The following is a 27,725-nucleotide window of genomic DNA, read 5'->3' on the forward strand; positions in this document are numbered from 1 at the left end:
TGTAGAAGGCATGCTGCTCTGAATTGTTTTTGTTTTGTGAAGATTGTTGATCTTCACCCAAGTTCTTCTCTTCAATAAAATCAGTATTGACACCAAATCTGTAAAGTTGGGAATGTTCTCCCGAGTCTAAATAGACGTCTTAAACGCCTTGTATTGTGGCCCGAGACCACGTAAACACACTTTCGCCTTATCATCATCATCAACACAAACACCAATTGATGCAAGGGATTCCACAATGCCCTTGATCTTTAAGGCATAATCATTCACAGATATATTTTTCTTCTCTAGAGTATGAAACTCATTGTTCAATTGAATCTTTCATGCCTTGGTGTTGGTTTCATATAGCTTCACCAAGGTGTCCCATGCCTCCTTAGGTGACTTGGCATCCTATATATGCCCAATCATAGTGTCCTGTATGCTGATAGAAAGCCAATATATGACTTTCCTTGCTCCTTAATTCCAATTCTTAAATTCTTTTATATCTGCAGGTAGTTGGATTAATCTCCGATATCTCTGGTGCCTCCTCATGTTCACCTTCAATGTAGTCCCATAATAACCTTTTCCCATCAAAAAATTTGTCAATCTGAATCTCCAAGCATGGAAGTTGTTCTTGTGTCAAGCTTCTCTGCAGCAACAATCTGGTTTATTCCATCTTTCGACATCTTGTCTACAACACAAATCTACCAAAAATAGCACTCTTGTTTGACCTGCACAAACTCTTGTATTCTCTGCGGTGGTACTATACTGCACCTAAACTATCACAACAAGTGACCTTACTTTGCATACATACACCCAATGGCAACTTTAAGACCTCTTTGCAGTACACACAGTGTCTGCACAACCAATCGCCCTTCCTACAGTCTCAAAAAACAGAGTTCTGCAGAGAATCAAAACTTACCCGCAGTGCCTGCTGTGAACACCTGCGAACTGAAAAATGGAGGTTCAGACGTGCCTGAAATGTGATTTCGGCCCGAAAAAATTATGTCCAATGGACCATATAGTTGCTCTGTAGCTCTCCTCCTATAAAGAAAGCTTCTCAATCAGAGTTCGTTTGCCGGTGCCTCCCGAAGAGCTCCCAACAAGGGTGTAGTAGCCAACACAAAAAGAAAAGAGTAGATGAAGCTCTTACCCTCATACTGCTTCTCTTGCTTACCACTCAGCTCTTAGCATGAACCAAGCTCTGATACCATAAAAAGATGTAGGGGAGAGGAGAGCTTGCGCTCTCTTGCCACTCAGCTCTTAGCATGAACCAAGCTCTGATACCATAAAAAGATGTAGGGGAGAAGAGAGCTTGAGCTCTTGCAAGCACACACATACTCACGCAAACCCTAGAAGAGGAACACACAAGGTGAGAGGCTGAAAATTCTTCTTCTTCTTCACACAACAAAAGAGGTCTACAAAGAAGATAAAGCGACTAACACACATAATAGAGTATATACAAGCGGTCCATAATGTAAACACGTTAAGAGGAGTGGATAGATGTGGACTAGTTGGTGTAGTCCAGTTGTAGAATCTTTGGCAAAGATATGTCGGTGCCAACTACCAAACCTGCAAGTGATATAAATGTCGAACGGTCATGCAGGTGCCTCGTGAGTGTCAGCTTATGTTGAGCTTGACATCTCAACATGTTGGAGCTTAGAACAAGTGCCGAGCAGCTCCACCTCGCAAGGTGGTGCCATGCAAAGAAGACAAAGAGGAAGAAGGGAGGTCGCTCCATCGCATGCATGAGGTGCAACATGAAAAGGTTGTGGCTCTGCCTACAAGGCAACGACATCCAGTTTGTAGGTGGTGCTACTGTGGAGAAGCAACTCAACAACGATGAAGGTAGTCTAGTCGTGAGGTGGGGGCCCAAGTACATAGTAACGTATAACTATAGCTCAGTGCGCACAAAAACCTAAGTACGCAATGTATTTTATAAATTTGAAATTTGGAAATTACTAGCAAATTTGAGGGTTAAGTTAAAGGTTTGGACTCTGGCTATAAAAACCTTGGATTTTTTTTCAAATATACCTCCAATATTTAGAGATGGAGGTTTTTCACCATTTGGTGGATTTTTTTTTATATTGCACACCATCTTGTAATTTTTTATTATTGCTTATGAACTATAAAGCATAAATTCTAAGTCCAACCGCGATTAATTGCCTTACAGCATAGCAAATGGAATTATTTAATGACCATGGTAATAAACAGATCACCCCGCCCCACCAGTAAACTGTGCTATATTAATCATATCTTATAAACTCACACCATCGTATTAATCATATCTGATAAACTCACACCATCGTATTATCTATACTATATATAAAGGAGATTGCATTCTCCTTTGACACGTGTCATCAAAGGTAGAGAGAGAGAGAGAGAGAGAGAGAGAAAGAATTTCAATGTGTGTGATTGGTGATGCCTTCTTAACAAAGTTGTCTTTTTTAATAGTGTGCTTAGTTCAACCCGTTGGAGACAGGTCTCACCACACTAGTGCAATAAAAAAGAACTAGTAAGTTGACCCGTGCTCCCCACTTCTTAATTCAAATTTTACCTCAACCTCCAAAAACCTCCAAATTCATACCAAGTGGTAGCTTTATGAAACTCTTCCTTAAGATAATATAATATATAGAGAGAGAGAAGAGAAGAAGAGAAGGAACAACTAATTTTATCACTGGCTACCTTTGGAGCACCGGGTAGTCCGGTGGAGGCGACTGGCAGCAGTCGGTCAGCGCTCGCGCAGTCGCAGCTGCGGGGGAGACCCTAAAATCTGCGGTACGAGCAGAACTCTTATTCTCAGACTCCCCGTCTTCTCAGGTGGGTGCAGGCTGAGAGTGATTACCATCTTTCGTCTTGCGGAGATGTCGACTACCGAGTTCAATGGCGACACAACAGCCCCCTTCTTCGGCTTTCTTGGAGCTGCTTCAGCCCTCGTCTTCTCCTGTACATCTCTCCTTCTCCCTCTCTGTGTCGTAGATTTTGTTGCTAGTTTCGTTGTTTGAGATTTCTGCTAGGATACATTCGAATGTGGCTGGATCCGATCATGATCACCCCTCGCCGTACGGCTCCCCGTACGTACGGCAATTTCCGTGCAGTCCTGTTGTACGACCGCCTCGCTTGTAGAGGTCGTGCCAAGTAAGTGAGCCATGATATTGGTCAGTGCTCTTCATGCTTAGCGCTTCCATGTCCTTATTTACATGTATTGCCTTGCTTTTAAGAGTGGTAGTGCATGTGTATGATATGCTCAATTAGGAGTGATGAGTTACAGTTTAGTGTCTTCTTGGCGGGTCCACTGCATTGAGGACAGTAGGTGGTTGCGCCACAACATGAACTCTGTTGTTAGTGTTTCATCCACTACTTTATCTTGATCACATCTTTATCGGTGTGGTGTCTTGGAGTCAAACTCACTTTGTGCACGTTGTGACTGGCTTGAATGGGCTTCTGAAGTCCAAACTCACTTTCGGAAGGGTTTTAGAGACAAGATTGGAAGTGGCCCGATGTGCCTTGGCATCAGTTTGCCAACTGGTTGACAGATTTTGCATGTTTGGCAGAAGGCCCTCCATCACCTGAATGGGATTTGGTCACTCTGATGGCTGGGGGTTATCTGTGACTGTTTTAAGTCTTGAGTTACATGACTTTCTTTTGGATATGGTAGGCAGATCTGTCAAAGTTTTTTTTTTTTTTCCAAATGCTTCATCGTCTTTTTGTGCTGATTTAATGTTGATATTTTGGACGAAATAGGTATGGGTGCCGCCTATGGAACTGCGAAAAGTGGCGTCGGTGTGGCCTCCATGGGTGTGATGAGGCCAGAACTGGTGATGAAGTCAATTGTTCCAGTTGTTATGGCTGGTGTGCTGGGTATCTATGGCTTGATTATAGCTGTGATAATTAGTACTGGGATCAATCCCAGGAGTACAGCCTATTATTTGTTTGATGGTTATGCGCACCTATCGTCCGGCCTTGCTTGTGGTTTAGCTGGTCTTTCTGCTGGAATGGCCATTGGTATCGTTGGCGATGCAGGTGTCAGGTAGCCTGTTCTTCTTTGTTTGTTCAACTCGATAGCAAGGCTTTGGTTTAAGTAAATGTTTGCTCTGTTAATTGGTTGACACAGTATGCACCCCCCTATGCCACTTTCAAGATTCATTTTACAAATTAGCTTCTAGGTTGAAAAAATTTATTAGCTTTTCAGATGAAGATGAGGCTCCGGGGTTCCCCCTCACCCCCACAGTACCCCCCGCCCCCGTCCACTGCTTCCCTCTTCTACTGCCCGGGGTGATTGTTTGGGTCTGCAGTCTTTCCCTTTTTGTCTCTGATGTGTATGTTTTGTTTTTTTGCAGAGCAAATGCACAGCAACCCAAGCTTTTTGTGGGCATGATACTTATCCTCATTTTTGCAGAGGCACTCGCTTTGTATGGTCTGATTGTGGGAATTATCCTTTCTTCTCGTGCTGGTCAATCAAGGGAGTGATCTACACCATATACCTCATTTAATCTTGCCTTCTGCAAAATTCTTCCTTTTTGGTTTCAAGTTGTGTCTGTAGTCTTAAAATATTGCCATGGAAGCTTTGATAGCTTGCTCGTGATGAACATTAAGAAATTGCATTGCACGAGATGCTGCACACAGAAATTTCCGGAATAAGACTGATGTTTGTGTTTTTCCAAAACAATAAATTTGGTCGAATTGGAATGCTGTTTGTATTGCATGATCTATTCCAGAGAATCAGTGTATAAGCACAGAGCAAGATGCCTTTAATACAATGAATTAAGCAGCAATGGGAAAGTAGGTTTTATTGTGAGAGTCCAAAATGAGTAAGTGTAGTTCTCTGAAACAAGAATTTAGGGCAAGTGAGGTTCACCAATGATCAGGGACAGGTCAAGAGCAAATACACCGAGTCCTGAATACTATTCCATCGCCCATGGCAGGTGCTCGACAATACTTGGTGATGGGTATGTTGGTTAAAGTCTATACCTTGTATGTTGGTTAAAGTCTATACCTTGACAACAAGGGTTTGAATTATGTAGACCCTTCTGTCTGAGCTATGACTGCGGATGTCCAAGCTAGATAGTTTTTACCTTGAGTTGTCCACGGCCTGGTATGATTGATGGGGCCTGATTACTAGGCGGCAGTTTTAATTGTTGACATCTCTCCTTGTAACCTACTCAATTAATGCTAGGATTCTCCACATCATCTCCATTGGTAGGGCCAAATCCTGAAGAGGTGTCTGGGGAATAGTGTGAAGTGCTCTGCAGAAGTCCATAAAGCAACAAGAAGCAGCCTCCCCAATCATACCACTTGATGTCAAGATATGGTCCAATGTAGAATAGGTCCTCTAAAAGCTTGCTATTCCTCTAGCTTTGTACACATGCTTGTATGCCGAGGGGTTGACCTCTGTCACATGCATATTATATGGACATGCTTAATCCCCAGATTTAGTATGGGATTAGGAACCTTTTGGGGCAATAAATAGCCCAATTTAAAGCTAGGTACTTTACCCAAGGTAGTCGGAAAGAGTTGGAGGGTATTTCCAAGTAGTTTCCATAATGTGACCAAAAGGAAAGCTGAGTATAAATGATTACTCAATGAAGGTTAAAGGGCTTGCAGATGCCCTTGCTTCTATTGGATCACCACTAGGTGATGATGATATGGTGTCTGTGACCTTGAATGGTTTTGGCAAAGAATACAATCAGTTTCATTTCTCCATTGGAGTTCAAGAGAACTTGCTTGATTTTTAGAAATTGATTGCTCTTCTCATCCGTGAGGAGATTAATATTGGGAGAGGTTCACTCTCTTGAAATTCAAATGAGCAGGCCTTCTACTCAGATATAGGTAAAGGCAGAGGGAGATCATCATCTAGAGGCCGAGGTGGAGGTTGTTGTGGAAATAGAAATCATGGACAATTACAATAATAGGATTCAAATGTTCAAACAGGTGAAAGGGGCCACTCTAGAGGTGTGGGGGGGGGGGGGGGGGGGGGCAGAGGGGCCGAGGTGGTTGGCAAAGAAATTAGAGTAAAAATAACACAAGAGTGTTATTACTATGACAAACCAGGGCACATGGTAAAGGACTGCCATAAATAGTAGAATGATATGAAAAGTAGAAAGTTGTAACAAGGTAACTATGCATTATCAAAGAAACAGGGTGGTGATAAAAGAAGTGAGCAACTGTTTGTGATGCATGCTTAGTTCCATAACATGAGATGTGTCACGATTTAGAGATGTTTGGTATGTGGGTTTTGGTGTCTCTAACCATATAACTAGTCATGGTGAGTGGTTTAAAGACATATAAAATGAAAAAATCAAATTCTATGAAAATAGGTGAAGATATGCACATTCCATTGCGCATATTGGTAAATTGTCATTGTTTATGCAAGATGACAAAATGAAGTACTCTGTAGATGTACTTCATGTTTTAAATATTACAAAGAACTTGGTTTCTATTGGTGTATAGATAGTTAAGCAAGATATGTAAGTGAGGTTTAGTTCTCAAGGATCTTTTGTAGAAGACTTTGAAAATTAGCGGCGCTTGGTTGAAAAGGGCAATAGAAATGGTAGGATATTTACGTTAGACGTGACCATGCTTGAGGTGAAGGCAACAATGGTTGTGTGTCATTGCAGATATTAACATATGGCACACGTGCATTGGTTATGTGAATACATCGATTGAAGTCTATACAGGCTCAAAATATTATCATCGGTTTGTTTACCAAGCTACCATAAAGCTTGTCAACTTGGTAAGCATGTCAAACATGTTTTTTTACATGAAAAATATGTCAGGTGTAAGGTCATTGAATATTATATATGCAATTGTATGGGGATCGATTAAGACTGCAACAATTATGGGATGTAGCTATTATGTTACCTTTATGATGATCATACGAGAAAAGAATGGGTTTATTTTATGAAGGAGAAAAGTGAGGTCTTTTTTTACTTTCATAGATTTAAATCCTTGGTTGAAAAGGAAAAAGGTATGCAGATCAAATGTCTCACATCGGATGGTGGGGGAGAGTATTTCTCCAATGAGTTTAGTGATTTCTTGAGAAAGCAAGAAATCAAGAGATAATTTGCATGTAGGTACACTCTGCAAATAGAATGGTGTTGAAGAAAGCTAAAATAGGCACATTACAGAAGTGGCACGTGTCTTGATGTCTAAAAAGAAAACGTCAGATTATTTTTGGACAGAAGCAGTATAAAATGCGGTGTGTACACTATGAATATGATCCCACTGCAAAATAGGCACATTATAGAAGTGGTACGTGTCTTGATGTTTAAAAAGAAAATGTCAGATTATTTTTGGACAGAAGCAGTAGCAAATGCAATGTGTACACTATGAATATGACTCCGCTGCAGATGTTCATGATATGATGCTTGAATAGAAGTTTACAAGCATAAAACTAGATGTGTTTCACTTGAAAGTATTTCGGTGTACTGCATAAGTGCATGTTCTTGATGAAGTGAGAACAAAGTTGGATCCAAAGGAAGAAAATTGCATCTTCATTGGTTATGCTTTGGAGTAGAAAGGTTATAGATAATATAACCCTATCACTCATGAGATGCGAGTAAGTAGAGATTATCTTTGATGAGATGAGGAGTTGGTATGTACCAGTGAAAGCAACAAAAGATGTAGATATAAGAAGTAATGATGTCTCATAAGTTGAGCAGTAATCACAAGTGTGTAGTGGACCTGGAGAGTTCTCTAATAGTAATCATAGGTGCTTAGTGGATCCGGAGAGTTCTCTAACAGTGGATCTAGTGTTAATCCATGGTCATGCAGGTTGAGGATATATATAGGCACACAAGTATCACACAAAGGAAAGGAAAAGGTAGATCAATCTTTTGTTTTTGATCTGTTAGCAGGTTATCTATATATGGATGGTAACTCTAGTGGCTCTGAACAGAGCCTTGATGAGGAGCTTAGCATTATGTTATTAGGTTACTTCTGGTCTAAGGAGAACCAAGACTGTTTTGAGGACACCTGATGGCAGCGATCTAAATGTACGTAGGTCTACGAAGGTTAGATATCTTGTTGATAGGTTGAGATATAATGAATATACATTTGATGAGGAGCTTAGCATTCTGTTATTAGGTTACTTCTGGTCTAAGGAGAACCAAGACTGTTTTGAGGACACCTGATGGTAGCGATCTAAATGTTCGTAGGTCTACGAAGGTTAGATATCCTGTTGATAGGTTGAGATATAATGGATATACATTTGATCATTATGCTTACATGGTAAAAGCAATACAAGAATTGGAGTCCACGTGTTTTGAGTAGGCACTTGGAAATAAAAAACGAGAAGATGTCATGAATGAGGAGATGATAGTATTAGATGCAAATGCAACATGGGAGTTGTCTTTGCCTAAGAAAAAGAAGACAATTGGATGTAAGTGGGTGTATAAGGTCAAGCATAACTCAGATGGATCAGTGATAAGCAGGTGTAAGACAAGATTGGTTGGTGAGGGTTATGTATAGACCTATGGCATTAACTATGAGGAGACATTTTTTCCGATTGTGAGAAGACTATAGTTTCAGTGAAGGGTTGGTCTTTACATTGGATGGATTTAAAGAATGCTTTCTTGCATGGTGATTTGTAAGAAGTATACATGATGTAGCTATCGGGTTATGAGAGTGATGCATATCTAAATTTTGTGTGTAGGTTACGTAAAGCTTTGTGCGGCTTAAAGCAAGCATCCAGAGCATGGTCAAATAGAGGAGTATCTTGTCACCATTGAATTTGAGATATCCAATGTAGAATTTTCACTTTATGTGAAAAAGATAAATAGAGAGATCATGCTATTAGTCATTTATGTGGATGATCTGATTATCACTAGTGATAGTGATGTTGACGTACATGATGTCAAGAGACTTTTGAAGTAAAAGTTTGAGATGAAGGATTTGGGTCTACTGCGATATTTCTTGTGTACAAAGGTGGTGAGATCACCTTATGGCATTTTGTTGTTATAGAGACAAAATAGCTTGAACATATTATCTAAGTATAACAGGCTGTAAGCCTATTTTAGTGCCATTGGAGCATAACACAAAACTTTCCATAGATACACATGAGCTTTTGGAGGATCCCACTATGTACAAGGTGTGTGGCAGGTAACTTAAGCTACATAACCATTACTAGGCCACACTCGAGCTATCTTATTGGACTTGTGAGTCAATTTATGCAAGCGCCTAGGAAGCCACACTTGGATGTGGCTAGACGGATTCTCAGGTACATAAAGTTCATAGTTAATTATGGGCTTTTCTATGAGGTTGGTACAGAGATACAGCTACATGGGTACACATATTCTCATTGGATTGGTAGTGTTGTAGACAAGAGATCTATCGTCGGCTTTATGCTCTCTTTTGGAAGTACTACTATTAGTTGGAGTAGCAAGAAATCGTCGACATTTGTCTTGTCGAGTACAGAGGTAGAGTATAGGATTGTGAGAGGTAGCTTGGTTTCAGAAGCTACTTGGTGATATGGGTGAGTCCACGGATAGGGATGTTGTTATTTATTGTGACAACATGAGGAGCATACAGTTGGCTAGTAACCTAGAATACCATGCTAGAAACGAAGTACATTGAGGTGCATTATCACTTTCAGTTTGTGAGGTGCATTATCACTTCGTGAGAGACAAGGTTCTAGTAGGTGATGTAGATGTGGTATATGTTAGCACAGAGGATCAAGTGGTACGAAGGCATTGGCACATAGAAGCTCCACAGGTTTAGGAGCTTACTTGGAGTGTAGTGTGTGGAGTTGAGCTTGAGGGGGAGTGTTGAGACATCGAGCTCAATAAGTGCTACAGACATTGATCCGCCTGTGAGAGACAAGGTTCTAGTAGGTGATGTAGATGTGGTATATGTCAGCACATATGATCAAGTGGTTGATATCTTTACGAAGGCATTGGCACAGAAACTCCACAGGTTTAGGAGCTTACTTGGAGTGTAGTGTGTGGAGTTGAGCTCGAGGGGGACTGTTGAGATATCGAGCTTCATAAGTGTTGCAAACATTGATGACCCGCCTAGGTGATAGTTTTCTCAGTTATGCTACTAGTATGGTTGGTGAGACTATGGTTGATATGCTGTTAGTGGACGACAGACTGTGTGATAATCACTTTGAAGTACTAGAGTTATAGCATAGTTATAGCGCCACAGCTCATGTAGTTGGATTCACACTATGGACTAGTCCTTGTATGTTATAGTAGGAGAGTACTTTTCCTTATAGTATGTACTCTTATCTCTTTATGTTATGGCTATAGAGCAGAGAAGAAGATAGAAAATAAATTCAACCATCCATCTTTCTTGCATCTTGCTCTCTCTTGTGTGTGTGTTTGCTTGCAAAAGGAACTTAAGTTCTCTCTCTTCTCTGCATTCTCTTTAGGACCACCATGGAATCATTGGCATGATTATATGGCGTCTGGATCACGACAAGGGTATGTTCCAATCTCACAACATGATGCTTAGAGACGAGACTCCTTTATGGCGAATACGTCGAGTTAGGGTGAGGTTGTGTTGATGTTGAATTGGAGTCGAAGCAGAGATAACATGCATTGAATCTCTTTAGAGATACATGTAAGGTCAAGGGTTCTCCAGGTGATGGATTGTACTATGGGCTTGTGCTTGCTATCATGGTCTCCCTATCTAGAGATATATGTGCAGGATTGGCATTGATGAAGTTAGTTGCAAGTGCATGTATTTGCGTGTGCCATGAGATGCCAAATATGAAAAAAATGTGATGCATGTAGTGAAATATTAGGTGACGCGCATGGGCAATGGATGGAAGGTGTGGCCTTATATGTGTACTTCTTTAACTGGAAGATTTTACCAACTCAACTGCTTTTTTCGACTTTCTTTGCCTCTTTCTTTAACATTTTCTCAAGATCCTTTTTCTTGGGGAGTCAGGATCATTAGATTATTGATGCATGATAAGTTGCTTTGCCCATAGCTACAATGGACCTGGGAAACCTCTGTGCCTCGAGGATTTGGCATTAGTGAGCATTATAGCTACAATGGACCTGGGAAACCTCTGTGCCTTGAGGATTTGGCATTAGTGAGCATTGGAGATAGAGGAAATGTGGATCAATGGGTGGTGGGGCCGTAAAAGATGCCACAAAATGTTCGTGCTAATTTGAGGAAGGTCTAGGTGCGATGGAACTGACGATCATGGATTGGGAATTGTTTTATTGCAATTATGGTTGATGTGGATGGTTTGAGGGATGGGTGTCCTATTGAGTTTCACGTCCCCCACCAAGACAACACATGGCGAGCCTCGATGTCAAAACTCTAGCCAAGGCATGCTATGTAGCGAGGTGATCTTTTTGGGAGAACTCTAACTTAAGGCGAGTGGGTTGTTTCACCGCTAGTTCTATTTCAAATGCGTCAAGTACAAACATGGATGTGATTTTGGCACCATCCAATCTTGCAAAAATCTTGTCCCAAGCTTTTGTGAAAGAGCGTCCATGGTTGCTAAAACGTGAATCCAATCTTCAGAGTCGGCATGCTTTAAGAGGGCTTATATACTTGGTCCTTAACTTCACCATCCAATATCTTACAAGCCTTATAGATATCAATTGACATGGTTCGTGTGGTTGTGTTAGACTCATTGGCAAGGATATCTCGATCCATGGGATGAGTCTTTCATCTTTTCAAGTTTATTTTGAAGGAGTGGCTACGTTTGCATATGTAAATGTGATTGGTTTCCCAGTAGTGAAACCACTCTTATGTCTCTCATGTAAGGCCTTCCGAGGATCATGATGTATAATCCTCTTCTTTGAAATCCATCACCATGAATGTGTGGTGGAAGCTTAGCTTGAAGGTCTTAATCTTTGCATCGTGAAAATATAGCAATTTGTGCAGGACAAACCAGAGTGCTGTTTCTGGTAAAATTGTGTGTCTAGCAAGATGTCAAATGATGGTATAACACAGATTGTGGCTGAGAAGCTTGATAAGAATAACTTCCATGCTTGGAGGTTCAGGTTGACGAATTTCCTGATGGGAAAGGGCTATTGGGACTACATAGAAGGTGAGCAAGAAGAGGCACCGGAAATACCAGACATAAATCTGACTGCTGCAAATGTGAAAGAGTTTAAAGACTGGAACCAAGGAGCCAGGAAAGTTATGTATTGGCTCTCCATTTTTGTACATGATACCATGATTGGACACATTCAGGATGCCAAGTCTCCCAAGGAGGCGTGGGACACCTTGGTAAAACTCTATGAAACAAATATCAAGGCACGTAAGATACAGTTGAAGAATGAACTTCATACTGTGGAGAAAAAGAGCATGTCTGTGAATGACTATGCATTGAAGATAAAGGGTATTGTGGAATCCCTTGCATCTATTGGTGTGTCAGTAGATGATGATGATAAGGTGGAAGTCTGTCTACGTGGTCTCGGGCCACAATACAAGGCGTTTAAGACGTCTATGCAGACTCGAGAAAATATTCCCAACTTTACAGATTTGGTGTCTATGCTGATTATAGAAGAGAAGAGCTTGGGTGAAGACCAACAGTCTTCACAAAACAAAAACAGTTTAGAGCAACAGGCTTTCTACACAAGTTCAGGAAGAGGACGAGGTAGAGAAGGCCGTGGACGCGGTCAAGGAGGTGGCCGAACAGGTAATCAAAATTATGGCTAGCAGTAGCAACAACAACAGTCCCAAAATACACAACAATAACATCAACAACACACAGGTGGAAGAGACAAATTCAGAGGCAGGGAGAGTCAAAGAGGACGTGGAAATTGGCAAAGGCAATATAATGATGCACTTGAATAAGCCTGGACATGTGCAGGCAGAATGTTATAAGAAGCAGGCTGACATGCAAAATGGGAAAGTGTAGCAGAACAACTATGCATCCTCAAGCAGAAACAATGAGGATAATGAAAGGTTGTTTGTTATGCAGCATGTCGTGAATGCCATGTCTAAAAATGTTGAAGCAGCACAAAAAGATGATGTATGGTATGTGGATTTAGGTGCTTCAAATCACATGACAAGTCATGGTGGGGAGTGGTTCAAGGAGATGAAAAACCTTGAAAGACTAGGTTTAAAGTGCCTAAGGTCAGATGGAGGGGGAGAGTACTTCTCCAATGAGTTCTCTGAATTTTTGAAGAAGAATGGTATTCGGAGACAGTTTACATGCAGATACACTCTGCAGCAAAATAGAGTTGCTGAGCGGAAAAACAGGCACATTGTTGAGATTGCACGAGGATTGATGGAAGAGAAGAATATGTTGCATAGCTATTAGGTTGAGGCTGTTTCTACAGCAGTATACATCATGAACAGGACTCCAACTGCAGCCATACATGATGTAACTCTAGAGGAGAGGTTTACTGGCAGAAAACCTGATTTGTCTCATCTGAAAGTCTTTGGATGCATTGCATATGTGCATGTGTGCCAGATGAGCTGAGAACTAAGCTGCATCCAAAAGCTGAAAAATGTGTGTTTATTGAATATTCCCTTGAGCGAAAGGGATACAGGTGTTATAACCCTGCTACACGTGAGTTGAGGGTAAGCAGGGATGTTGTCTTTGATGAGATGAGCAGCTGGTATGCTGTTGGAAAAGAAGCTGTTGGGGCTGATGTGAGTGGAAGTGTGGTTGCACAGAATGCAGGTCAGCAATCACAGTCTTTGAGTGGACCAGGAGAGTCCTCATCTAGTGGGTCTGTTGATAGACCATGGAGTGGCAGGCTGCGTCATAATACCACTCCTACAAATGTGATTAGTACATCATGTAAAGGAAAAGAGAAAGTGGTTGAGCCCCTTGGTATTCCTGACATTTCGGCAGGGCCTTCTCATGTTGATGGAGAGTCTAGTGGCTCAGAGATGAGCCTTGATGAGGAGCTTGGGATCCCAGCTATGAGAACACCTGGTGTAAAGAAGGCTATGGAAGCCATGAATGAAAAGCTGCGAAGATCTGGGAGAGTGAAAAACCCTGTGCAGAGGTTTACCTATGATGGTTATGTGGCACATCATTATGCATATATGGCAAAGGTTGTGCAGGTTGTAGAGCCCACATACATTGATGAGGCTGTTGGAAATGTGTGTTGGGAGAAAGCTATGGATGAGGAGATGGATGCACTATATGGAAATGAGACTTGGGATTTAGTGCAATTGTCTGAAGGCAAGAAAGCCATTGGATGCAAGTGGGTGTACAAAGTAAAACATAACAGTGATGGAAGCATAAACAGGTATAAGGCTAGATTGGTAGCCAAAGGGTATGCGCAGACATATGGCATTGATTATGAGGAAACTTTCAGTCCAGTTGTCAAGATGGCAACAGTGAGAGTTGTGATAGCAGTGGCTGCGTAAAGCAATGGTCTTTATATCAGATGGGTGTAAAGAATGCATTCTTGCATGGGGATTTGCAAGAAGAGGTGTATATGTTGCAGCCACCTGGTTATGAGGATGTGAGTCACCCGGAGCATGTTTGCAGGTTGAAGAAAGCCTTGTATGGCTTAAAACAAGCACCAAGAGCATGGTCTGACAAGATTTCTGAATATCTTGTCACTATTGGCTTTTATGTAGCCAATGCAAATTTCTTGCTGTATGTGAGACATGGTGATAGAGGGGTTGTGCTTGTTGTCATCTATGTAGATGACTTGATCATTACGGGGGACCATGATGTAGAGATCTTTGATGTAAAGATCTTGCTTAGACAGAAGTTCGAGATGAAGGATCTGGGGGAGCTCAGATATTTCTTGGGCATTGAGGTGATTAGGTCACCACATGGTATTGGATTACTGCAGAGACAGTATGGCTTGGACATGTTGTCCAAGTATAGTATGACATGCTGTAAGCCTATTTCCGTGCCATTGGATCAGAATGGCAAGTTGAGTGCAGATTCAGGAGAGATCTTGGAGGATCCTACTATGTATAGACGCATAGTAGGAAGCTTGATCTACATGACGATCACCAGACCAGATTTGAGCTATGCTGTTGGGTTGGTGAGTCAGTTTATGCAGGTTCCACGGAAACTGCATTTGGATGCATTGAGACGCATACTGAGGTATGTGAGGTCTACTTTGCATTGTGGACTATTTTATGAGACTGAGACAGAGATATGTGTACATGGGTACACAGATGCTGATTGGGCTGGTAGTATCTCAGATAGAAGATCTATTAGTGGCTTCATCTTTTCTTTGGGGAGTGCTGCTGTGACTTGGAGCAGCAAGAAGTAGCCTACGGTTGCTCTATCCAGTACAGAGGCCGAGTACAGAGGAGCTGCTATGGCTGAAGTAGCTTGGTTGAGAAAGTTACTTGCAGATTTGGGTCTATCAGTGGATAGACAAGTTGTCATTTTTTGTGACAACATTAGCAGTATACAGTTGGCCAGGAACCCAATTTTTCATGCTCGCACGAAGCATATAGAGGTCCACTACCATTTTGTCAGAGAGAAGGTCTTGGCAGGAGACCTTGACCTTGTTTATGTCAACACACAGGATCAGGTAGCTGACATCTTCACCAAAGCATTGGGTACAGAGAAGCTCCGCAGATTCAGAGCTTCACTTGGTGTACATGAGATGGAGTTGAGCTCGAGGGGGAGTGTTGAGATATCGAGCTCGTCTAGTGAGGCGGTGGACACTGATGACCCGCCTGGGGGATAGGCCTCACACTTACACCACTGGCATGGTTGATGAGATCTTGGGTGATATGCGGCCAGTGGGATGACAGGCTGTGACAGCCATTCTAGAGACTGGCATAGTTATAGCGCCAGCTCATTTAGTTGGGTTCACACTATGTGTACTCTTATCTTGTATATGGTGTGTTGAGTATTGAGTGAAGAAGAAGATTTTCAGCCTCTCACCTTGTGTGTTCTCTATTAGGGTTTTGTGAGTGTGTGTGTGCTTGCAAGAGCTCAAGCTCTCTTCCTCCCTGCATCTTTTCAAACAATGCCCCGTGTGTGGAGGTAGTGCAGGAAGCTCTGAGATGCATGGCAACACAGCTACAAACCATTCCACACTTGTATTTTGCACAACTGAAATGAATAGTGCAAAGCAGAATGTTATGGTGGACATGGGGTTCACTCACAATTTTATGATGCTTGAATGTGCTAGGAGGTTGGGGGTGCGCCTAACTTGTACAGCCATGGCCATGGAGGTTTCTTTTGCTCAAGGCACCGATTCCAATGTGCTTATGGCGGAAGGCCAAGTTGGACTTCCTTGTGGTCCCAATGGACGCCTTCGAAGCCATTGTAGGGCTATCTTGGAAGTATATGTTGGCTCTGTTGGGCAAAGGAGTTAATAATCTCCTATTGGATATGCAAGGGACCGCGGTATTGGTGCCGTGCTTGAGGACCACCCCTCCCAACCCAACTAAGAAAACTCTGGGAAAACTAAGTGAAGCAACAAGACAAGCATCCAAAGACAGAGTGAACCTAACCAAGCAAGTGCCCAGAGACAAAGTGAACCCAGCAATTAGTGACAAAGGAAAAAGGGTGAGGTGATCTTAGAAAACCTCAAGCCTGTGAATGCCACCATGCAAAGTCAGGGGTCTGGAAATGCAAACGTGCAGGGTCAAGGTGTGCTCAATTGAGCAATCCTGGTAATGTAATGGGACAAAGTCAAGATGTACGGAAACAGAAGTTGACTTGGGATGACTTGACACTTGACTGGTATTGGTATAGTGCCAAGCAGGTGGACCGGGGGGAGCCAAGTGGTGATCGGGCATCCAAAGATTAAAGGGGTCCTTGATCAGTATAAAGATCCTTCAGGGTTATCGACGCAGTGGTTAGTAGATCACAAAATTGAGTTAGTCCTTGGGGACACACCCCACTGGCAAAAGCACCATACAGAATGGATGCCACTAAGTTGAAGGAAATAAAGAGACAATTGGGTGAGCTCATGTAGCAAGGGCTGATTCGACCAAGCAAGTCACCGTACGAGGCACTAGTTCTCTTTGTAACCAAAAAGGATAGCACAGCCCCACAGGCTATGTACAGATTATCGAGCACTTAACAAAATGACCATCAAGAACAAGTACTCCATTCCTGTGATGGAGGATTTGATGGACTGCCTAGCCAAGGCACAATACTTCACACGTTTTGACCTCTGGTTAGGCTATCATCAGATTTGGATTGCCAAAAGGGGACGTTGATGAGAAGACAACATTCAAGACAAGGTATGGTAGCTATGAATGGCTCGTGTTGCCGTTTGGCCTCACGAGACGCTCTAGCCACCTTCTAAACCTTGATGAATGATGCCTTCAAAGACTACCTTGATGAGTTCCTCATCATATACATCGATGACCTCTTGGTATACAGTAAAACTTTGGCCGAGCATAAGGATCATCTAAGTAGGGTGTTGGAAAGGTTGAGACAATGCAAGCTGTATGCCAAGCCAGAAAAATGTGAATTTGCAGTGTCAGAAGTGGAGTTCCTTGGATTTATTGTCAACAATAAAGGAATCATAGTTGATCCATGTAAAGTGGAGGTGGTTGTCAAATGGCCAGTACTCAAGAATGTGAGGGAAGTTTGTGAGTTTTTGGGCTTTATGTAGTTTTACCGCAAACATATCAAGGACTTCTCCAAAATCATTACTCCATTAACAGATATCACAAAGGGCTGAAGGGCTTTCAGGTGGACAGAGAAAGAGAATAGTGCATTTGACAAGATGAAAGTAGCCATGTGTTGCACCCTTGTACTAAAGCTGCTTGAATTTGACAAAGAATTCGAGAGCCACACTGATGCTTCGGATGGATCTCGAATTCAACAAAGAATTCGAGATCCACACCGATGCTTCGGATGGAGCTCTCGGTAGTGTACTCCTGCAGGATGGTCACCCCATTGCATATGAACCCAAGAACAAACATACAAACATCTACACTGATAATATCTCCCTCAAATAATTCCAAACTCAACCGAAGTTGTCACCCAAGCAAGCAAGGTGACAGGATCTTTTAGCAAAATTTGACATAAACATCATACACAAGCCCGGCAAGCAGAATGTCATGCCAAATGCGTTGAGCCGCATGCCAGAAGTCAATGCAGTCAGTGTGGTGGACAATGGGGTCTTGGACGAGATTAGGGAAGCCATCAAGCAATATGCAACAGTTCAAAAGAATGGTTGCATAGAGGGAAGTTAGGCACAAGGATTGTATGATTTTAAGGATGGATTGTTCTATGCCCACAAAAAAATCCATGTGCCTGGCTTGAAAGCCAAGTTGTTGTGGGAAGCTCATGATTTAGTGCAAATTGGCAGGCCATGGGGGTCAGAAGCAGTCATTTGAAAAATTGACTAGATTCGTGGTCGAATGCGTGAGATCATGTCCCACATGCCAACTGGTAAAAGCACAATGGGTGAAACCTGTGGGTTTGTTACAAACAATGCCAATACCATCTCGACCATGGGACGTGGTCAACATGGATTTCATCGTGGAACTACCCGAGTCACATGGGCATACCACCATCTTTGTCGTTTCAAAATAGGCCCCCTTCATTTTGGCCAAGTCACCTCTCGTGGCATATCAGAGACGACTAAACTATTCTTCAAACATGCTTTCAAGTATCACGGGTTACCAATGGCCATAGTGTTAGATCGGGATGGACGGTCCATGAGCTCAATGTGGAGAGAGATCTTCAAGTTATTAGACACTTGGGATGGACGGTCCATGAGCTCAATGTGGAGAGAGATCTTCAAGTTATTACCACTCAGGTATGATTCTCATCCACTTACCACCCCTAGATAGATGGACAAACAGAGCGGATCAATCAGGGAATCAAAAACTACATTCGCAAACTATGTCAAAGCAGATCAAAAAGATTGGGCAGATTACCTGGAAATATTGGAATTCCATTACAATAGCTCCATACATAGTGCCATTGGGTTTTTCCCTTTCGAACTGGCAACGGGAAAAGCGGCACTTAGACTGAAATTCCTCCTACAGCATGTGGACATAAGGCTTGGAGTTCTTCGAGAAGGGTGACTTGAATACTGATACCGACTTCAGAGGAAGGTCCTCAAAGCCAAACAACTGCGATGGAAGATTCCCTTCTAAGCCCGAACTCCGCATGCAGGTCCTCCTTTGTCGTACAAAATCATGAGAGAACTGGCATGTCTTTGTTGAAAAATGCTTTTGGACCACTCCCTATATACAAAGATCCGTGTCTTAAACCATATGCACACGTCTTACTGGCAACAAACACCAATGCATGAACAATGACACTAAAGAAAACAGTGCAGGATTCACCTTTGACAGAGTACTTCGACGAGAATGTGGCTGTGGGGGTAGATCATTCGGAAAATCCTCTTGAAGGTTTTTGAGGGTACACTTTTGAGGTGTCTTCATGCCTGCACTTTTGAGGAGGTGTCTTCATGCCTGCACATAAAGAAACACATGAGTATCCTGCACATTCACCAAAGAAATGAGCAATGGGCATATACTAGAGAGAGAGAGAGAGAGAGAGAGAGAGAGAGAGAGAGAGAGAGAGAGAGAGAGAGAGAGAGAGAGAGAGAGGAGTCTTCATGCCTGCACATAAAGAAACACATAGTATCATGCACATTCACCAAAAAAATGAGAATGGGTATGTGCTAGAGAGAGAGAAAAAGAAAGGAAGAAAGAAAGTTATATTAATGTCTACGGAAGACCCCAAGGGCCTATGAGACCAAAAGTAATACAATGGTACCATGGATATACTGAGCCATGGAAAACTGAAAGAAAAAGTAAAATGAAAACATCTGACTTTACATGTGATCAACAGATGATCTTGTGTAGTGTGAGATATGATGTGATCAGCTAATGAGAGAGAGAGAGAGAAAGAGAGAGAGAGAGACAGAGAGTTGTGGTACGTGTAGAGCGAGGTTAGTGTCCCACAATGAGCAATAGAACGAAGATGTATGGTGTATTCTTGTTGCAATGAGGCAAAATAGGGCTGAAGTCTCACTTACTGAGGTAGAGTCAAGAGAGGCAATGGAGTACGGTGACGTTTGAAAATACTTTTTGCACGTTTGGGGAATTCACACCTAAATATGATTGTGTTATTTTCCCAAGCTTTCAACCATGCAATTCAAACTTGGAGTTCCTTCCCTCCTACTCCCAAACCAAGAGATATGGGATGTATCATCCAAAGCCTCACGGCTAAGAACTAGCACCACTAGCTAGAGTCCTAGTCAAGGACATGAGTGTGGATGAGTTGACAAAAAATATACTTAACCGTTTCGGCTAGCAATGGTGGCACAAGGCCAGCCCCAACTTGTTCCTCATAGTGAGACACCCATATTTTTTCCATAGAGAGATATGGTTTGGTGTGCAATGTGTTGCTACCAAAAACCATACAAGCACAGAGTGCCTGCTTCTGTTAAGGCATAGACAATAATAGTATTGTGCTCATTGCCAGTGCCATGGGAACCACGATACAACCCATTGTTGATATTAGAGAAACATGGCACCACAACCTATGCTCACACCAAAGCAATAATAGTATTGTGCTCATTGCCAATGCCATGGGAACCATGATACAACCCATTGTTGATATTAGAGAAACATGGCACCACAACCTATGCTCACACCAAAGCAACCAGTAGCCCTACTGCCCATTTGAAACACTTCTCAACTAGCCCTACTGCCCATTTGAAACACTTCTCAACTAGCATTTTCTCAACTAGCATATAATCCAATTTCCATTTATCAGAACCCTATACTGAGTGGTGGTATGTATAGACCACCACCAATACCATACCCACCACATCTGGTATTACCACCCTAACCAATTTCTCCTAGAACTGCACAGTACCACAATACTCATTGAATTTGATGGCAAACTCTAAAAGTCTAGAGCACGAAAGTTACAAGTCATCTGAGTAATACGATGTATATGGATATCCATAATAACCCCCATCCATTGACTATGCTTCCTTTCTTGAAGCCAACAAAGAGTGAGAGGCATTAGTAGCATGTCACATAAGCCACCTCTTAAATGTTTCCATTGCAAGGATCCACATCGTGTTGCCGAGTGTCCTCGTAGAGTCTTTGTACCCCAACTCCATCCCTAACTCCAATACCAAATCCCAATATCATTCCATATGGAGGCACATGAGTGTGAATTCGAACATGCTTTTACGGAGAATAGTGGTACCAGTAATCCATGTTGTCACCCGGCTATGGTAGTTGTGAGCTAGAGTGATAATGATGGAAAATCCTAAGCTATAGTCTGTGATGACTAAGTGCACTCGAAACCCTAAGCTATGATGATGGGTGATGTCTAAGTGCACTCATAATGATGAGAAAATAAACTAATTAAGATTTAGAATCGACTTTAATCAAGTTACAAGATTGAAACTTGTACTCATAGAAAGACTTGAGAGTTTGATGGATTTGATTGCTTGAAAGTGACCCCCTTTATATGAGGTGGGTACACCTTGTCTTTGTTAGCTCATATGGGATAATTCCATCTCTCATGTGGCAGCTTGCTCTTACACTCACTCCCGATGTTCCTTATGCTCCTTGGCACCATATTTCTCAACACCCCCCCTTGGTGCCATATTCTTAGGCTATTGCAAGCTGGTTGGTGGATGTGAGGAATACAACTCCAATACCCCCCTTGGGTGCATGATTGCCACTCCAACTGGTCAGGTTTGGTTACAACATGCTGTCACCCCCCCTTAGTGCCAACATAACTACTTAAGTTGAGGTTTATTGAGAAATGAAATGAGATGGGTGTCTACTTATATGCTGAACCCTTTTTGCAACATGTAGACTAAAAGAATAGGCTTAGATAGTGAGGTTTGTTGATGTAGCTCTTACAAGAGTCTGTTGTTGGGAATATTCTCTTTGCTAGATGAAGACTCCATGTAATTAGCTTCTTGGTTCTTGAATATGCATTTCTCTTGTTTGTGTCCCAGCTTCTTGCAATGGTCACACTTTGGCTTGTGCTTGAGGTTGCATTCCCTTTAGGGTAATGTACAATCCTTCCACACTAGTGAAAGTATTTCTTTGTTGTTTTGTTGAAGAATACATGTTTCATAGTTGCACTTCCTTGCTTTAGCTCTTTTTCTTCTTCAAGAAGAGAGGAGACACATTCTTCAAGGTTGGTTGTTGCAAATTTATTAGTGTAGTCACAAATGCATTGTATTCCTTTGGCATGCTTTTTAAGATAATGGCTAATGCATCTTTATCTCCCATCTTGGTATTCATGCCATCTAGTTGTGTCATTATGCTTTTTATCTTGCTAACAAATTATGCTAGTGGCTCATTGACGTTCATTTTTTGCCCATACAAAATATTCAATTCTAAGATAAATTTCTCAATTCTTGGTTTTCCCCCAAACACTTAACTCTTCCCATGTATCTTTAGCATGTTCCTTGGAGTCTATGTGATGGATAAGGTGAGGACCTAGGTGTAGTCCGATGAGTGAAAGTCCTTGCTCATCCTTTTCTATCTACTCAATCATTTGGATTAGCAGGTGTATTATCTTTAATGAGTTTCCATAGATGTTTGTGCATTAAGAGGTACTTCATTTGTGTAGCCTAGGTATGGAACCCTTCCCCAATGAACAACTCTTATTATTTATGACTTATTGTGTTTGTTGCCATTTTGAGGTGGTCTTACCAAGTACTACTCTTGATAGTGTCCATGTCTCTTACAAGATTGGCTTGGATTTTGATGACAATGATGTAATCCCAACTTAATGTAATGGAAGATAGTGTACAAAATGAGTCAAAAATGGGATGAACGTGCCTAAATACAAGAAATTTTCACCTAAATTGACTAATGTAGGTAGGTAGAGCAGATTTGAAGATGAAAGAGAACTTCCCCGGCTTAAATACAATCCCATCGATTCAAATTTGAAGTTACTTTAGCTCAATTTTTGTTAACTACTTAATGACAATGATTAAGAATTATGAACAGGGATCAATAAGTTGCAAATTTGGTCGAGTAAATCAAGGATGATTTTCATGGGGCTTTTGGCATGGATTGCTTGGCCTTGATGAGGTTGAAGCTCCTAGGTAAAAAAACGTGACTTTTCTTCATGTAATCATTTGAATGGCTTTAATCGGTTTTCTTCTTAATGCAAAGACTCTGATGGATGAAATTCCATGAGATTTAATATGAAAGCTATTGAGATTTTAGTGATCTAGCATCCATTTCTATTTGTCCTTAGTGTGGTCATAAGCTCTCCAATTACCATGGTTAACCAGAGTAGGTATGGTAGGTACCACCCTTGATTGAGGAGTCACTTTATGGTGAGTCTGGTGAGACAATTAGGGGAAGGTGGAGGCATCTTAGGGAGCCTAAGCACTTACCTCCATGGAGATCTATATATTTGAGGTCTCTACACTCATTGTGTAGATGAATTTGTTCTTGCTTTGTGCTACATAACATTTGTTGGCAATATACTTGGTGGTTCCTTTGTGGGCAAAAGAATTCTTTCTATTGCATTAAGGTAATCATGGTGTTCATTGTTTATCATCTTCATTCATGATGTTTATTGTCTAGTATCTCACATGCTTGGTGCATCTATTCACTTATTTCACTAGCATTGTTGTGTATGCTCATTTGTGGGATTGTTTATGCTTCTCAATCTAAGTGATTAATATCATTAGCATTGCAATCTCATCATCTAGTTTCTAACATGGTATCAGAGTCTCCCTTCTTGGGAGATTTCTCTATGTGAGAAGTGTGTGGGTTTCATGAGTGATTTGTTCATTGGCATTCTCTTACAATTTATGAGATATTTTCCTATTGCATTTGTTGCAAGAGTGGGTTGATTTCCTTGACTCATTAAGTGGAAATTGGAAGCATTTAATCAAGCCTTACTCAAACTTTTTGAGCCTCAAGGTCAAAAAAATAAAAAAAATAAAAAAAATTTGCCATGTGCGCTACGGCGCGTTAATCGGCACTTTGACCAGGTCAAAATGTCGATTTACGCGCCGTAGCGCACATGGTATTTTTTTTATTTTTTTTTGATATCACATGGTCTGGTGAGGCTCATAAGACCCTTTAGGTGCCCTAACAGCCCTAAAATCTCATATATTTATATAAAATATTATATATATGTATATATATCTGATAATAGCCTTAAAATCTTATACACACACACATATACACACACACATATATACACACACATATATATATGTATATATATACATATATGTACATATATATATACATATATGTGAGTGTGTTTACATCTATAAATACAATATTTTTTCATACCGCTCTAACCCAATCTCGATTACTTTTTTTAATCACGATCACAATTAAAAAAAATCCTAAACAATTTTTCCTATGAACACATGAACAAAATCTTAAAATTGCGAGGCTTGAAATGGTATATCACAAGTACGCCAGGAAAAATCACAACTTACAATGCACAACAAAAAATTTTTATTAAACTTGGAAGAGAAGTTTGCATTACATCTTTTTAATAAGCTCTTGGAAGAGCTCAGGAGAGAGAGTTCTAGAGGCTGGTTTCTGGCCTAAGCTTTGGAATACATCACTCGGCTCATTGATTCCTTGAGTCTGAGAAAGGGCACAATGGCCTAAAACTGAGCCGGGATGGTTGTCCGTGAAGCAATACAAGGCAGCTTCCCTAGCTACCAAAATACATTTATTTATGTTCGAGGCTAGGGGGTTCTCCGACAAGACTGCACTAAGTGCTTTACATTTTAGGAGCTCGGCATAGGCGATCTCTGCATATTCTAAATGAAAAACCCGCACTATGTCGGCCCTGAGGGCAGGTATGTAGTGCCAAAGGGATGCATCTCGACCCTCTGACTTTGGCCGCGTTCCTCCTACACGCATAGCAAACTTGTCCACTTCAAAAGCAGTCTGTCAACATGTCAATATAGAAGTTAGGAAGCGTGAAATGATACAAAAAATAATTTGCTTTACAACTAAGAAGTAAGGACATACCTCAGTTGCATCGTCACTTGCAACTAGTTGCTCATTCGTCAGGTTTATGCTTCCTTGGTCTTGAGCATCACCAGCAACCAAGGGCATGTGTGGTTCAAAGGCAGCTACGCTCTCATAGAATTGCACTTCATTCTTTATTTCAACGAGCGCTTTGGCCACTACAACTTCCAAGGTACTGCTACCAATATCATATGCAAGCGCTTTTGTGAGGTTGTCATCTTCAAAAGAAATTTTCACTTTTCCTTTGTCTTGACCCCCAGCATTCACGGCAATAATAGAAAGTGCCTCATCCTCACGTAACCCGAGTGTCTTGGCAATGTCATCCAAAAACAAAAACTCTTTCCCATCAATAATGATTGGATGCAAAGACATGATAACAAGGTTTGGGACCTCCTCGAGTACTTCATCGCCCTCTAGAACTAGGTCCGGAACCTCCTCGGGGACATTATCTTGTAGAGCCACCAATGCCATTGAGGCCTCCCATTGTTCTGTAACATTCTCTTCCTCAGCATGGGCCTCTTGGACCTGCTCCATTAGCTTTACTTTGTCCTTTTCTTTTTCCTTGCCACTTTCTTTCGCCACACCCTCTTGTAACAAAAGGACCAAAACCATGTCCCAGCTTAGGAAAGAAGTGCCGATGTTGCCCATTTGTAGTTCCAGGAGTAAGTCTTCCTCCTCATTTCTGTAGTCCTTTTCTGTGAGGGATTTTAAAAACCTGGATAGGCGAAATCTAAAATTCTTCTCTTCCCTGAATATGTACTTGATGAGGTCAACTGGAACCCATAAGCCCTCATCACCCTCAAACATGATGGAGTACGTGCTGATGTGTTCATCCATATACTGAATGACATCTGTAAAAGCATCCGCGTGTAGATGCATAGTTGCACGTACATCAATTGCTCCCTCAAACATAGGGACGATCTCATCAACCCTATGAAGTAACTCAAGCTTTCCTAGCTGTGCAATAAGTGCATCAAGTAGAGGTGCCATGCTATGAGTGATTGGAGGAAATAGAGAGTGTGTGATACAGAAAGGTGTGCGAAATTGAGAGCAAGTGTTAGGAGAGAACGATAATTGTCAATTGATGTAAATGAGTAAAGTATCGTTTATATATGGGCGACCTTGTTATAAAATTTTTAAAAACTTTTAAAATTTGTAAGTACCAAAAAATTTTTAAAAAATGGTATGCGAAAGTAAGAACGTATCCTTCCATCGCAAGGTCATTTCCAATTTACTAGTGGCTCACGCCACAGATGCTTCTGTGACCAACCTTACATTATCACAAAAAAATAAAACTGCACAAGACAATTGAAAAACCTTAATAAGACAGTGAGGCAAAAAAATTGAAATTGTATTTACTTCAATTCAAGATTACATATCCAGTGGTTATCTGATAGCTACACAGCCAGGGAAAGTAATTTCTCTACAAAGAAAAGATCGTTCCTGCCTTTTGCGCACTACTCTACCATTGATTATCAAAGCAAAATCACCACTGAGTGAGAATCGAAGAACTAAGTAGTCACGTAAGTTGGCAAGGGACCAGTCATCATTCACAGTAACATCTTCTACATCCCCACCTTGCATGGATATATGTAGCACACCCTGTTCTGTAGAGGTTGTGTCGGAGTCTAACGCCTCCCATTCTCCATTTGTAAGCTTCCATCGCCTGTAAGGAAACGCAATGGACAACTGTTGCTTGGCAATATGATAGCGCATCACAACCTTCTCAACAATTACTCCGCATCTGATGGTGTCTCCATTGTGTTGAACAACTTTTTTATCCCATGCAGGTGATAAGAAACAAGTCAGAGCTCTCTCCCCCTTTGCAATCCATAAAGTTGGGGTACGATGTGTGTCACTTGTACGGAACAGGTACACAAAGAGGTGTAGAGGGATGAAGCAGGTTATGGTTGCTTTGTGAGATCCATATGTGCACTTCATAGCATTTTGCACCTTGCTTTCGATCTGCAAACAAGCCATGGCCACTGAAGCATTGTCTGGAATTGGCCATTCAATAGATGTGAGAGTTGGCGTAGGTTTTGGAACTAATTTTCCAGTACCATTTGCTGTCGTGGGAACCACATATGTATCCTCATAGAAGAAGATGTTTCGTGCAAGAAGTTGTGCAGCTGGACACCCTCCAAAGATTAAACTACCAAGCTCCACATGGTATGCTTCAAAGGTTCCTGAAATTGCCTCCATAGGCTCCCATTCACTATAGTTTGAGGGAAAAATATCTACGCACAGGAACCCAAGAACAATCAACGCAGTGCTCAGTATACCATTATTAGCACACAATTGATTTAAAAACAAGAATATAAAGTGGTGAAATAACTTACAATTTGCAGGAAATCGTTGACGTTGGTCATGGTCTGCTAGTTTCAGCTCTGTTGCCTTGTAAACATGTTGGACCTTAGCTAGCTTTTTTCCATCACGATTTTGTTTGAGCTCCAATATCCGCCCTTTCCAATGGTGACTTTGTATATCAACGTATCGCTTTGACACCTTGTGGCTTCCTCTTGTACTAGGCTGCATCGTAATCCAGTTCCACTTCTCGTACTGTTTGATGTTCCAGTGCCCATCCTCATCTTGACCACTGCTACAAGAGAGAGATTGAATACTGATCGGAGGCCTTCGAGCTCTAGAAGAAGACATCAAATGTATATATTAGAGAGATTATAAACCTTGATGGCAAAGAAAAATAGAATGGTGAGAAAAAAACTTAGACTAGGGAGATGTAAAAAAGAGAAGGAGTTGTAGAGCAAGTTCCAAGGGCTTGGCTGTGCTATTACTGCACTTTGAAAGAGGATATTGGAGGGGATGAGAGGAGACAATGAGTAAGATTATGAGAGCCAAAGCATTTGCAACTCAAGCTTCCATAGCTTGGCTCCACTGTTACACTCTGTAAAAGG

The 27,725-nt window shown here is 41.5% G+C and overlaps 1 protein-coding gene across 2 annotated transcripts; it reads left to right on the forward strand.

Annotated features, from left to right (window-relative positions):
• Positions 1–2,652: 2,652 nt before the first annotated feature.
• Positions 2,653–4,669, forward strand: LOC147620268 (V-type proton ATPase 16 kDa proteolipid subunit). 2 transcript variants are annotated; one of them, XM_086772455.1, is made up of 4 exons: positions 2,786–2,922; positions 3,531–3,630; positions 3,721–4,006; positions 4,317–4,669. In XM_086772455.1, exons 3-4 carry the CDS (start codon positions 3,723–3,725, stop codon positions 4,444–4,446), a joined length of 414 nt encoding a protein of 137 aa, XP_086628581.1. In that variant the 5' UTR covers positions 2,786–2,922; positions 3,531–3,630; positions 3,721–3,722; the 3' UTR covers positions 4,447–4,669. The 2 variants fall into 2 exon arrangements, with proteins under 2 accessions (XP_086628582.1, XP_086628581.1); XM_086772456.1 differs by lacking the exon at positions 3,531–3,630 and having other exon boundaries at positions 2,653–2,922.
• The last annotated feature ends 23,056 nt before the right edge of the window (positions 4,670–27,725 follow it).

Source organism: Cibotium barometz, chromosome 32 (genome assembly GCF_041138505.1).
Source record: "Cibotium barometz isolate CiBa-2024 chromosome 32, ASM4113850v1, whole genome shotgun sequence".
In the NCBI taxonomy this organism is placed as follows: domain Eukaryota; kingdom Viridiplantae; phylum Streptophyta; class Polypodiopsida; order Cyatheales; family Cibotiaceae; genus Cibotium; species Cibotium barometz.